The sequence below is a fragment of the Mustelus asterias genome, chromosome 10, assembly GCF_964213995.1.
Source record: "Mustelus asterias chromosome 10, sMusAst1.hap1.1, whole genome shotgun sequence".
Classification (NCBI taxonomy): Eukaryota; Metazoa; Chordata; class Chondrichthyes; order Carcharhiniformes; family Triakidae; genus Mustelus; species Mustelus asterias.
The window spans coordinates 122,369,277-122,382,868 of NC_135810.1; the positions used below are offsets into that span (position 1 = coordinate 122,369,277).

At 44.7% G+C, this 13,592-nt stretch overlaps 1 protein-coding gene across 1 annotated transcript in view; it reads right to left on the bottom strand.

The window, feature by feature from the left end:
- The window catches only part of ints4 (integrator complex subunit 4), a 56,418-nt gene extending 48,750 nt beyond the window's left edge, over window positions 1–7,668 (bottom strand). Inside the window, exons 1-2 of the mRNA XM_078222596.1 lie at window positions 7,568–7,668; window positions 1,375–1,572 (exon numbers count right to left, since the gene is read on the bottom strand). Of these exons, the coding sequence (XP_078078722.1) occupies window positions 1,375–1,572; window positions 7,568–7,621 (252 nt within the window). The 5' untranslated portion in view covers window positions 7,622–7,668. The remainder of the gene's footprint in view (window positions 1–1,374; window positions 1,573–7,567) is intronic.
- Window positions 7,669–13,592: the final 5,924 nt, after the last annotated feature.

The window sequence follows — 13,592 nt, forward strand, 5'->3', positions numbered from 1 at the left end:
GTTCACAAACAGCGCATATAAAGACACGGACTCAATTTACATGAATGATGGTTGGAATGCAAATGCTTACAGCTAATCAAGTCTTTAAGAAACAAAACAACGTGAGTGGAGAGAGCATCAAGACAGGCTAAAAAGATGTGTATTGTCTCCAGACAAGACAGCCAGTGAAACTGCAGAGTTTCACTGGCTGTCTTGTCTGGAGACAATACACATCTTTTTAGCTTGTCTTGATGCTCTCTCCACTCACGTTGTTTTGTTTCTTAAAGACTTGATTAGCTGTAAGTATTCGCATTCCAACCATTATTCATGTAAATTGAGTCCGTGTCTTTATATGCCCTGTTTGTGAACAGAATTCCCACTCACCTGAAGAAGGGGCTTGGAGCTCCGAAAGCTTGTGTGGCTTTTGCTATCAAATAAACCTGTTGGACTTTAACCTGGTGTTGTTAAACTTCTTACTGTGTTTACCCCAGTCCAACGCCGGCATCTCCACATCATGACTATATCTCTCACCCCTCAATTTAAAGCTATGTCCCCTCGTGCTAGCCATCACCATCCGAGGAAAAAGGCTCTCACTATCCACCCTATCTAATCCTCTGATCGTCTTGTATGCCTCTATTAAGTCACCTCTTGACCTTCTTATCTCTAACGAAAACAACCTCAAGCCCCTCGGCCTTTCATCATACGATTTTCCCACCATACCAGGCAACATCCTGGTAAATCTCCTCTGCACCCTTTCCAACACTTCCACATCTTTCCTATAATACAGCGACCAGAACTATACGCAATACTCCAAATGCGGCCACACCAGAGTTTTGTACAGTTGCAGCATAACCTCCTGGCTCCAAAACTCAATCCCTCTACCAATAAAAGCTAACACACCGTACGCCTTCTTAACAACCCTATCAACCTGGGTGCCAACTTTCAGGGATCTATGCACATGGACACCCAGATCCCTCTGTTCTTCCACAGTACCAAGAATCTTACGATTAGCCCAGTACTCTGTATTCCTGTTACTCCTTCCAAAGTGAATCACCTCACACTTTTCCGCATTAAACTCCATTTGCCACCTCTCAGCCCAGCTCTGCAGCTTATCTATGTCCCTCTGTAACCTGCCACTTCCCTCCGCACTGTCTACAACTCCACCGACTTTAGTGTCATCCGCAAATTTACTAATCCATCCTTCCACGCCCTCATCCAGGTCATTAATAAAAATGACAAACAGCAGTGGCCCCAAAACAGATCCTTGCGGTACACCACTAGTAACTGAACTCCAGGATGAATATTTCCCATCAAACACCATAAAGCAATGAATTGCCCAGTTACAGAAGGTGCCTATTGTGAATACAAGTGGCATAAAGTGGTGGCGATCCGTACCTTATAGTAATGATCGAGGAGGATGCGGACTACTCCCTCCACACTCTCTGCCTCCACAGGCTTCTTTGCAAACTGCAGCAGGTACTGAAGGGCTTCTGTAGGGTTTGTGGATTTGCACAGGTCAATGTGGAGGGCAGCCGATTTGCTGGGTTTCGTCAGTCGGAGTTTCTTGGCTGGAATCTCTTCGTGTGGCTGTTGCTACATTTGCAGAGAGTAAAGAATGGAGAGAATTAATTTAACAAACTTTACAATTTGTTAACATGAAGCCCAACCAGTCCAACTTCTCCAGTGTCACTGAATCATAAAACGATACAGCAGAGAAGCCATCCATTCGGCCCATCATACCTGTGCCTACTCTTTGAAGAGCTATCCAATTAGTTCCACTCTTTGCTCTTTCTCCATAAACCTGCCAATTTTCCCCTTCAAGTCTTTATCCAATTTCATTTTCAAAGTTACCATTGAACATGCTTCCACTGCTCTTTCAGTGAGCACATTACAGGTTACAATTCATTGCGTGAAAAATATTTTCCTCATCTCACCTCAAGTTCATTTGCCCATCGCATTAAACATTAATGAACACAACAACCAACGCTCATTTTAACATGTATTTCAATGTTTGTCAAGCCATATGTAGAAGATGTTTCCACCTACGGAGTCTCAAACCTGTCCAAAAATATAAGAGCCACTCATAAATCCAATCAGGGATTCAAGAGAAACCTCTTCGCCCAAAGAATGGTGAGAATGTGGAACTGGTTACCACAGGGAGCAAGAAGTCTCACAACACCAGGTTAAAATCCAACAGGTTTATTTGGTATCACGAGCTTTCGGAGCACTGCTCCTTCATCAGGTGAGTGGCTGAAGGAGCAGCGCTCCGAAAGCTTGTGATACCAAATAAACCTGTTGGACTTTAACCTGGTGTTATGAGACTTCTTACTGTGCCCACCCCAGTCCAACACCAGCATCTCCACATCATGACCACAGGGAGTGGCAGAGGTGAATGGTACAGATGTATTTAAGGGTAGCTGGATAAACACATGAGGGAGAAAGAAATAAGAGGATATTTGAAGAACGGGTTGGAGGAAACTTGGGTGGATCATAACATAGAAAATAGAAGCAGTAGTAGGCCACTCGGCCCTTCGAGCCTGCTCCGCCATTCATTTTGATCATGGCTGATCATCAAATAAACACCAGTGTAGACCAATTGAGGTTAATGGTCTGCTTCGGTGCTGTAAATTTGAAGTTAAAAAGCCTCAAGCAGTGAGAAGGCCATAAATTGTGGATAGCTGAGAGAGCTGCCACAGGCAAGGTAGATAATGGGATCCTTCTGTGCTGGAGAATTCCAGGTATGAAATCTAAATTAAAAATGATTCATCTGCTATTTTTGGCTATATTAGGTTATTAATCCACCTTTTTCTTGTTAAGCCTGGTAGGCACATGGTGAGTCACAGCTCAGATTCTAGTCAGAGTTTTAAAGCAGAGAGGCCCTTTGGCCCATCATGTCTGCACCAGCCATCCCAGCACTTGGTCCGTAGCCTTGTAGTCTATGGCGTTTCATCTAAATGCTTCTTAAATGTTGTAAGGGTCCCATCTCTACCACCTTTTTAGGCAGTGAGTTCCAGATTCCCATCTGCCTTACAGCGCCAGGAAGCCGGGTTCAATTCCAGCCTTGGGTGACTGTGTGGCGTCTGCACGTTCTCCCTGTATCTGCTTGGGTTTCCTCCGGGTGCTCCAGTTTCCTCCCAATCCAAAAATGTGCGGATTAGGTTGATTAACCATGCTAAATTGCCCCTCAGTATCTGGGGGGTTTAGCAGGGCAAATACGTGGGGTTATAGAGATAGGGCCCGGGTGCAGGCTTGATGGGGCAAATGGCCTGTTTCTGCACTGCAGGGATTATCCTCTCGAATCCCCTCTAAATCTCCTGCCTCTTACCTTAAATCTATGTTCCCTGGTTATTGGCCTGTCTACTAAGGGGAAAAATTTCTTCGCATCTACCCTCTCCCTGTCCTTCATATCTTTTTACACTTCAATCTGGTCCTCCCTCAGCCTTCTGCACATTATAAACTGGATGGTTCTTGCACCTACAATGTAGAAACATAAAGAGTCGGCCCGGCTTTAACTGCTACTGGATGGTGAGGGGTCCTGTCACACATGTCAAAGTACCTGACATCAATTAATGGAACAACCCATTCCAACTGCTGAATTTGGTTGAAGTCAACACGAGAGGATGAGAATTCCATTGTGTTTGCACTGGTTCTCTGAATGAGTTTAGTCCCATTCTCCAGCCTTCTCCCTGCAATTGGTGTATTGGCTATGCTAAATTCTCCCTCAGTGTACCTGAACAGGTGGAGTGTGGCGACTAGGGGATCTTCACAATAACTTCATTGCAGTGTGAATGTAAGCCTTATTTGTGACTAATAAATAAACAAACTAAACTAAATAAACCCTGCACATTCTTTCTTTTCAGATAACAGTCGAATTCCCTTTTGAATGTTTTGATTGAAACTGCCTCCACCACTCTCTCAGGCAGCACATTCCAAATCGCTGCGTGAAAAAGATTTTCCTTCTGTCACTTTTGCTTCGTTTACCAATTATTTTAAATCTGTGCCCTCCTGCATTCTCCATCCTTCCATCAATGGGAATAGTTTCCCCTTGTCTACTCTGAAGTGGGATTGAATTATTGAGTTATTTATTCTTTCATGGGCTGTGGGTGACACCATCATTGACACATCAATGAGGTCATCATTGCTCAGTCCTTAACTGTCCTTGAACATTTCAGAGTACAGTTAAGAGTCACGTTATGACAATTGTCAATCACCATCACTGACACTGGCTTTCAATTCCAGATGCTTTAAATATAAATTCCACCAGCTGCTGAAGTGGGATTTGAACCCCTGCCCACAGGGCCTTAGCCTCTGTACTACTAGTCCAGTGACATCACCACTGCGCCATCTCCCTGAGATAGCATTGTAAATGTCAGATGTATTCATGCAGAAAAACGTGCCAATTAATTGTTAACTTGTGCATTGTCGTTAACCTAACAGAGAAACACTGAGTTGTCTTAATGTTTTTTCCATAGAAACTAGAAGCAGGAGGCGGCCATTTGGCCCTTCGAGTCTGCTCCGCCATTTATTTTGATCATGACTGACCATTGAATTCAATATCCTGATTCCCACTTCCCCCCCCCCCATATTCCTTGACCCCTTTAGCTCCATGAACTATATCTAATTTCTTCTTGAAATCGCACAATGTTTTGGCCTCAACTACATTCTGTTGTAGTGAATTCCACACATTCACCACCCTCTGGGTGAAGAAAATTCTTCTCACCTCAGTTCTAAAAAGTTTACCCCTTATCCTCAAACTATGACCCTAGTTCTGGACTCCCCCACCATTGGAACCTTCTTTCTGAATCTACCCTGTCTAACCCTGTTAGAATTTTATAAGTTTCTATGAGATCTCCTCTCATTCTTCTAAACTCCAGTGAATATAAACCTAACTGACTTAGTCTCTCCTCATATGAAAGACCTGCCATCCGAGGAATCAGTTTGGTGAACCTTCGCTGTACTCCCTCTATAACTAGGATATCCTTCCTCAGATAAGGACACCAAAAACTGCATGCAATACTCCAGGTGTGACCTCACCAACACCCTATTTCAGAGCTTTAACAGTGGACAATGAATGACATTTCAGATCAATGACTCTTGTACATACTCCCAGTTTTCAAATGCCTCTATACCCTTACCCCACTCTCAATCTCTTAACCTCCTCCAGCCCAGCAATACTTCAAGATCTCCGATCTCCTCTTATTGGCCAGGTGCAAGACTGACATTGTGGTTCAGTTGCTCCATTATAGAAATCATCATTTCTATAATTAATGATCCATCCAGTGTCAATGTTGTACCCAAATAGCAAGATGTAAATAATGTACAACTCGTATTTACATTGAGCCTTCGATGTAGTAAAACGTCATAGACCGTAAGATGCTGGTGTAGAACTTTGCCATTCGGCCCATCGAGTCTGGTCCACTATTCAATAATACATGATTGATCTGATGGGATAATCCTCAACTCCACTTTCCCACCTTATCCCCATAACCCTCGATTCCCTTACTGATTTGAAAATCTGTCTATCTCAGCCTTAAACATAGGATGTAATCGAACAAAGACTGACACCATGCTGCACAAGCGGATAAGCGCGCTGTGAGGCAGCAGTGCTAACCACTGTGCCATCGTGCTGCCCCACTTAAAAGAAAGACTTGCATTTATATAGCAGTTTGCACATCCACTGGACATCTCAGGACTTAGGTTGCCGAAGGCATTGTTGGCCAATTTTAAAATTGAATCATTCGGCAGACCGGAGGCCAACATAGACTGGCAAGCGCAGAGGTTATAGGTGAACAGGACTTGGTGTCTGTTAGGATACGAGTAACAGTTTTGGCGGAGCTCCAGTTCATGGAATATCATCTTGAATACAGGAGCCACAATGTCTCCTGTTTCTTCACCTGACCTATAGTACGACGAAGACGGGCTTCAGATCTGTAGCCAGAACTGCAACCAACTCAAGCATCCATTTCATCTGCATTTCAACAGCACAACTATACATTGTGTTCTACTTGCTGTAATGTTCCTGTGACCATCAAGCATAAAATCCTCTGACTTTCTGTGGGGAGGTTTGCTAATGTGTCTATAATTATGACCTGCTCTAAGACAGGTGTTTGATCTTCAAAAATCATCAGTGGAATTTCTTAAATTAATTATTTAGCATTGGGGAATGAAAGTGCACTCAGCGATAGTCATGAAGCCACAATACAAAGTCCCTCGGTGCCTTATTTTGAACTTGTTCATTAACCAATGACAGCAAATGTGCGAGCAAATCTGTTAAAATTTCCAACGATCTGGAAGCAAAGATCAGGACCGCTGGTTTGTAATAGGCAGCAATCTCATTATTGCCCACTCGCTGTCCCAAAAAGCTGTTGAGGCTTGGTGCCAGAATAGGATATGACTTGAGATCAATTGAAAATTTCAAAGCAGAAATTGATAAGATTTTTACCAAAGATCTTGACAATCTGAAATAAAAATTTAAAAGTGCTGGAAATACTCAGGAAGTCCAACCACATCTGTGGAAACAAGTTCACATTTCAGGTTAACAATGATTGATAAAGGGTCATTATCAACCTGAAGTGTACACTTTTTTAAAAAAACTTTGTTTTTGTTGGGCAAGGGTATATTAAAGGACATGGAACCAAGACACATAGCTGATCTGTATAGTAACTCCAATCCATGAGCTAATCAAATGAGAGCACAGGTTCAATGGGCTGAATGACCTCCACCTGTTCCTAATTACTGCAGAGGATTTGCAGAATTTTTTTTGCAGGGTCAATGCAAACGGAAACTATCACTCCAGAAGTTCCCACAAACTATGTGCTGTTAAAGTTCTTGACAAAACATAAACCTTGAACCTTCTGCAAAAAATAATAAAACTAGAAGAAATGTACAAATTTAAAGAAATACATAATTTTAGAAAGTTTATATTCACACTGGTGATAGCCTTTTTTGAAGCAAATATCTATTTTCTATGAACGGTATGCTTTGTCTATATAGCGCACAAGAAACAATACTTTTCACTGTGTCCCAATATGTGACAATAATAAACCAAATCAAAAACATTCTTGAGTCATTACAGAACAGTAACTTTGAACCTTACAGAAAATTATATAAAATTTTTAATACAGGATTGTACAAAAAACGTGATTCTGAAAAATCCTATTGTACATTTGAAAGACCTATCTTAAATATCTATTTTCCCACATTAAAAATACTTCTAAAGCACTTGATTCTTAACAGATCAGTAACTCTGGAGGTTCTGCAAAAGATATAGTCTAACAAAGATTGTTCAAAAATTTAAATATGTAATTTTCAGGAGCTAAATCTTTCCTTAAGCAAATATCTGTTTTCCCACATAACTTTAATTGGAGGGAGATTTTTAAAGTGAACTGATTGGGGGGGGGGAGGGGGGTGGTATTAGGCCTCAGGCCTGAGCAAGAGGCCGTTTTCCTGACGGCCGCAGCCGCATGAAGCGTCCTGACGGTCGGTCACTTGAACTCCAATGTTGGGGGGGGAGGGGACGCAATACTGGAGAAAATACTCCGGCTAAAGCTGCAGGGAAACCAGTTAGAGTTGTGAAAAGCTGGCCGACCTGGACTACTTTGGTGAACTCCTCATACACCCGCCTCTTCAGGTGGGCCGCCATTGCCCGAGAGCCGGGAACCGGTGCGCAGGCGCCAAACTCCCAGCCGTCCGGACACCAAACTGCGCATGCGCCAGGCTCCTCGCCATCCAGGCGCCAATCTCCCAGCCGTCCAGGAACCAAACTCCAAACCGCGCATGCGTTACATACGCGCCCTGACGTCAGAGGGAGTTGGAGTCCAGCACCCAGATTGCAACATGCACTCACACCAGGGGAATGCATGCCCACCCAGGGTCACCCACTCTCTGAGAAAATACCTTCTGGCTAAGAAGAAGTGTCAGATCAAGCATAAGATGGGATGCAATGCCTTATTTTGTAAACTTGGCTTTTGTTTCTACCTTGTAAGGACCATGGATTGGATCGAATTGGAATTTGGTTTTTGAAACAAGCAAAGGAATGGGTTTGGGTTTGCCTGGTCCATTCTGAGCATTGGCTTTTTTTTTAACAGTACAGCACAGAACAGGCCCTTCGGCCCACGATGTTGTGCCGAGCTTTATCTGAAACCAAGATCAAGCTATCCCACTCCCTATCATCCTGGTGTGCTCCATGTGCCTATCCAATAACCGCTTAAATGTTTCTAAAGTGTCTGACTCCACTATCACTGCAGGCAGTCCATTCCAAACCCCAACCACTCTCTGCGTAAAGAACCTACCTCTGATATCCGTCCTGTATCTCCCACCACGAACCCTATAGTAATGCCCCCTTGTAATAGCTCCATCCACCCGAGGAAATAGTCTTTGAACGTTCACTCTATCTATCCCCTTCATCATTTTATACACCTCTATTAAGTCTCCCCTCAGCCTCCTCCGCTCCAGAGAGAACAGTCCTAGCTCCCTCAACCTTTCCTCATATGACCTACCCTCCAAACCAGGCAGCATCCTGGTAAATCTCCTCTGCACTCCTTCCAGCGCTTCCACATCCTTCCTATAGTGAGGTGACCAGAACTGCACACAATATTCCAAATGTGGTCTCACCAAGGTCCTGTACAGTTGCAGCATAACCCCACGGCTCTTAAACTCCAACCCCCTGTTAATAAAAGCTAACACACTATAGGCCTTCTTCACAGCTCTATCCACTTGAGTGGCAACCTTTAGAGATCTGTGGATATGGACCCCAAGATCTCTCTGTTCCTCCACAGTCTTCAGAACCCTACCTTTGACCCTGTAATCCACATTTAAATTTGTCCTACCAAAATGAATCACCTCACATTTATCAGGGTTAAACTCCATTTGCCATTTTTCAGCCCAGCTTTGCATCCTATCTATGTCTCTTTGCAGCCTACAACAGCCCTCCACCTCATCCACTACTCCACCAATCTTGGTGTCATCAGCAAATTTACTGATCCACCCTTCAGCCCGCTCCTCTAAGTCATTAATAAAAATCACAAAGAGCAGAGGACCAAGCACTGAACCCTGCGGCACACCGCTAGCAACCTGCCTCCAATCCGAAAATTTTCCATCGACCACCACCCTCTGTCTTCGGTCAGACAGCCAGTTACCTATCCAATCGGCCAACTTTCCCTCTATCCCACACCTCCTCACTTTCATCATAAGCCGACCATGGGGGACCTTATCAAACGCCTTACTAAAATCCATGTATATGACATCAACTGCCCTACCTTCATCAACACACTTAGTTACCTCCTCAAAAAATTCTATCAAATTTGTGAGGCACGACTTGCCCTTCACGAATCCGTGCTGACTATCTCGGATTAATCCGCATCTTTCTAAATGGTCGTAAATCCCATCCCTAAGGACCCTTTCCATCAATTTACCAACCACCGAAGTAAGACTAACCGGTCTATAATTACCAGGGTCATTTCTATTCCCTTTCTTAAACAGAGGAACAACATTCGCCATTCTCCAGTCCTCTGGCACCATCCCCGTGGACAGCGAGGACCCAAAGATCAACGCCAAAGGCTCTGCAATCTCATCCCTTGCCTCCCAAAGAATCCTAGGATACATTTCATCAGGCCCAGGGGACTTATCGACCTTCAGTTTATTCAAAACTGCCAAGACATCCTCCCTCCGAACATCTATTTCCTCCAGCCTATTAGCCTGTAACACCTTCTCTTCCTCAAAAACATGGCCCCTCTCCTTGGTGAACACTGAAGAAAAGTATTCATTCATCACCTCGCCTATCTCTACTGACTCCATACACAAGTTCCCACTGCTGTCCTTGACCGGCCCTAACCTCACCCTGGTCATTCTTTTATTCCTCACATAAGAGTAAAAAGCCTTGGGGTTTTCCTTGATTTGTAACTTTAAGGATGGACCAACATTTTTTTAAATTAAGTTTTTTAAAAGTAAAAAACTCTGGGGGAAATAAATTAAAAATACAGTTTATTTATTAGTCACAAGGCTTACATTAACACTGCAATGAAGTTACTGTGAAATTCGTCTAGTCACCACAGTGCGGCACCTGTTCAGGTCAATGCACCTAACCAGCACATCTTTCGGACTGTGGGAGGAAACCGGAGCACCCAGAGGAAACCCACGTAGACACGGGTAGAATGTACAAACTCCACACAGACAATGACCCAAGCCGGGAATTGAACCCGGCTGCCCATAAGGGGTGCTTTACTTGTGGGGGGGGGCGGGTGGGGGAGGTGGCTGCCGACAGACCAGTGACCGGTTCCGGAAGTTACTAGCTGTGGAAAACAGATGAAAGCCTGCCTTAGTGCACCACCAGGTGCGGGAAGAGAATTGGATTGAATTGCAGTGGAGCGCTGTGAGAGCAGGTCAGGGTCAGGGGTGAGGGTCACACCCACCCTATTGCACAGCCCAGAACCCTGCGATGGCGAAGGTTTATACTGTGCCTGTGTCAGAGTGACCAATCTTCCCCCTATTTTACGGGAGTCCACTGTTACCTGTATATAGCGCACAAGAAACAATACTTTTCACTGTATGTTAATACATGTGACAATAATAAATCAAATCAAATCAAATCAACATATCCCAGGCTGCTTTGTGCTGGGAGGCATTGTGAGGATTCTTTCATGGCTCAAAGCTCGGCACAACATCGTGGGCCGAAGGGCCTGTTCTATGTATGGATGTGGGCAGCTAGACCAGCATTTATTACCCATGCCTAATTGCCCCTTGAGAAGGCGGTGGTGAGCTGCCTTCTTGAACCACTGCAGTCCATGTGGTGTAGGTACACCCACAGTGCTGTTAGGGAGGGAGCTCAGGATTTTGACCCAATGACAATGAAGGAACGGCGATATATTTCCAAGTCAGGATGGTGAGTGGCTTGGAGGGGAACTTCCAAGTGGTGGCGTTCCCATCTGCCTGCCACCCTTTTCCTTCTAGGTGATAAGAGATTGTGAGTTTGGAAAGTGCTGTGTAAGGAGCTTTAGTGAGTTGCTGCAGTGCATCCTGTAGATGGTACACACTGCTGCCAGGGTGTGCATCCATGGTGGAGGAAGTGAAATGTGTAAGGTGGTGGATGTGGTGCCAATCAAGTGGGCTGCTTTGTCCTGGATGGTGTCGAGCTTCTTGAGTGTTGTTGGAGCTGCACCCATCCAGACAAGTGGAGAGTATTCCATCACACTCCTGACTTGTGCCTTGTAGATGGTAGACTGGCTTTGGGGAGTCAGCGAGTTACTCACCGCAGAATTCCCAGCCTCTGACCTGCTCTTGTAGCCACAATATCTATATGGCTAGTATAGTTCAAAATTTAATTCATTTTTCCCCATAATTCAGACCTTAAAACTTGGCACATGAGCTCAACTGTTCACTCTAACAGCTCTGGCATCACCCAGCAACCCACTGCTTCTCAACTTTGTCAGAATCAGAATCTTTGGACACCAAGGGTCACCAGGAAAATTTATTTTGAGGGTTGTGAGTCTGTGGCATTCGCTTCTCCAGAGAGCAGTGGAGGCTGGGTCACTGAATATATTCAAAGAATAAAGAAAATTACAGCACAGGAACAGGCCCTTCGGCCCTCCAAGTGTGCATCGATCATGCTACCTGTCTGAACTAAAACCCCCTACCCTTCCGGGGACCATATCCCTCTATTCCCATCCTATTCATGTATTTGTCCAGACACCCCTTAAAAGTCACTATCATATCTGCTTCCACTACCTCCCCTGGCAGCGAGTTCCAGGCACCCACCACCCTCTGTGTAAAAACCTTGCCCCATACATCTCCTTTAAACTTTGTCCCTCGCACCTTAAACCTATGCCCCCTAGTAATTGACTCTTCCACCCTGGGAAAAAGCTTCTGACTATCCACCCTGTCCATGCCCCTCATAATCTTGTAGACTTCTATCAGGTCGCCCCTCAACCTCTGTCGTCCCAGTGAGAACAAACCAAGTTTCTCCAACCTCTCCTCATAACTAATGCCCTCCATACCAGGCAACATCCTGGTAAATCTTTTCTGTACCCTCTCCAAGTCTTCCACATCCTTCTGGTAGTGTGGCGACAGAGTGAGATAGATTTTTGATCGACAAGGGAGTTTAGGGTTATGGGGGACAGACAGGAAAGTGCAGTTGAGGTCACAATCAGATCAGCCATGATCTGATCGAGTAGCGGAGCAGACTCGAAGAGCTGAACAGCCTATTCCTGCTCCTGTTCTTATGCAAATTTCCAGCATCCACAGTGCTTTTCTTTTGTTTAAGGATAGAATACAATGTTTATTTCCTAATTTCCCATCCACCCTACAATCTCTCTGAGATTATTCTCCTAAACTCCCAACTGCTACCATCTAGAAGGACAAGGGCAGCAGATGTATAGAACATAGAACAGTACAGCACAGAACAGGCCCTTCGGCCCATGATGTTGTGCCGAGCTTTATCTGAAACCTATCATCCTGGTGTGCTCCTTGTGCCTATCCAATAACCGCTTAAATGTTCCTAAAGTGTTTGACTCCACTATCACAGCAGGCAGTCCATTCCGCACCCCAACCACTCTCTGAGTAAAGAACCTACCTCGGACATCCTTCCTATATCTCCCACCATGAACCCTATAGTTATGCCCCCTTGTAATAGCTCCATCCACCCGAGGAAATAGTCTTTGAACATTCACTCTATCTATCCCCTTCATCATTTTATAAACCTCTAAAGTCTCCCCTCAACCTCCTCCGCTCCAGAGAGAACAGCCCTAGCTCCCTCAACCTTTCCTCATAAGACCTACCCTCCAAACCAGGCAGCATCCTGGTAAATCTCCTTTGCACTCTTTCCAGCGGTTCCACATCCTTCTTATAGTGAGGCGACCAGAACTGCACACAATATTCCAAGGGGTCTCACCAAGGTCCTGTACAGTTGCAGCATAACCCCACGGCTCTTAAACTCCAACCCCCTGTTAATAAAAGCTAACACACTATAGGCCTTCTTCACAGCTCTATCCACTTGAGTGGCAACCTTCAGAGATCTGTGGATATGGACCCCAAGATCTATCTGTTCCTCCACAGTCTTCAGAACCCTACCTTTGACCCTGTAATCCACATTTAAATTTGTCCTACCAAAATGAATCACCTCACATTTATCAGGGTTAAACTCCATCTGCCATTTTTCAGCCCAGCTTTGCATCCTATCTATGTCTCTTTGCAGTCTACAACAGCCCTCCACCTCATCCACTACTCCACCAATCTTGGTGTCATCAGCAAATTTACTGATCCACCCTTCAGCCCCCTCCTCCAAGTCATTAATAAAAACCACAAACAGCAGAGGATCAAGCACTGATCCCTGTGGCACTCCGCTAGCAACCTGCCTCCAGTCCAAAAATTTTCCATCCACCACCACCCTCTGTCTTTGATCAGATCAGATAGCCAGTTACCTATCCAATCGGCCAACTTTCCCTCTATCCCACACCTCCTTACTTTCATCATAAGCCGACCATGGGGGACCTTATCAAACGCCTTACTAAAATCCATGTATATGATATCAACTGCCCTACCTTCATAACTTAGTTACCTCCTCAAAAAATTCTATCAAATTTGTGAGGCACGACTTGCCCTTCACGAATCCATGCTGACTA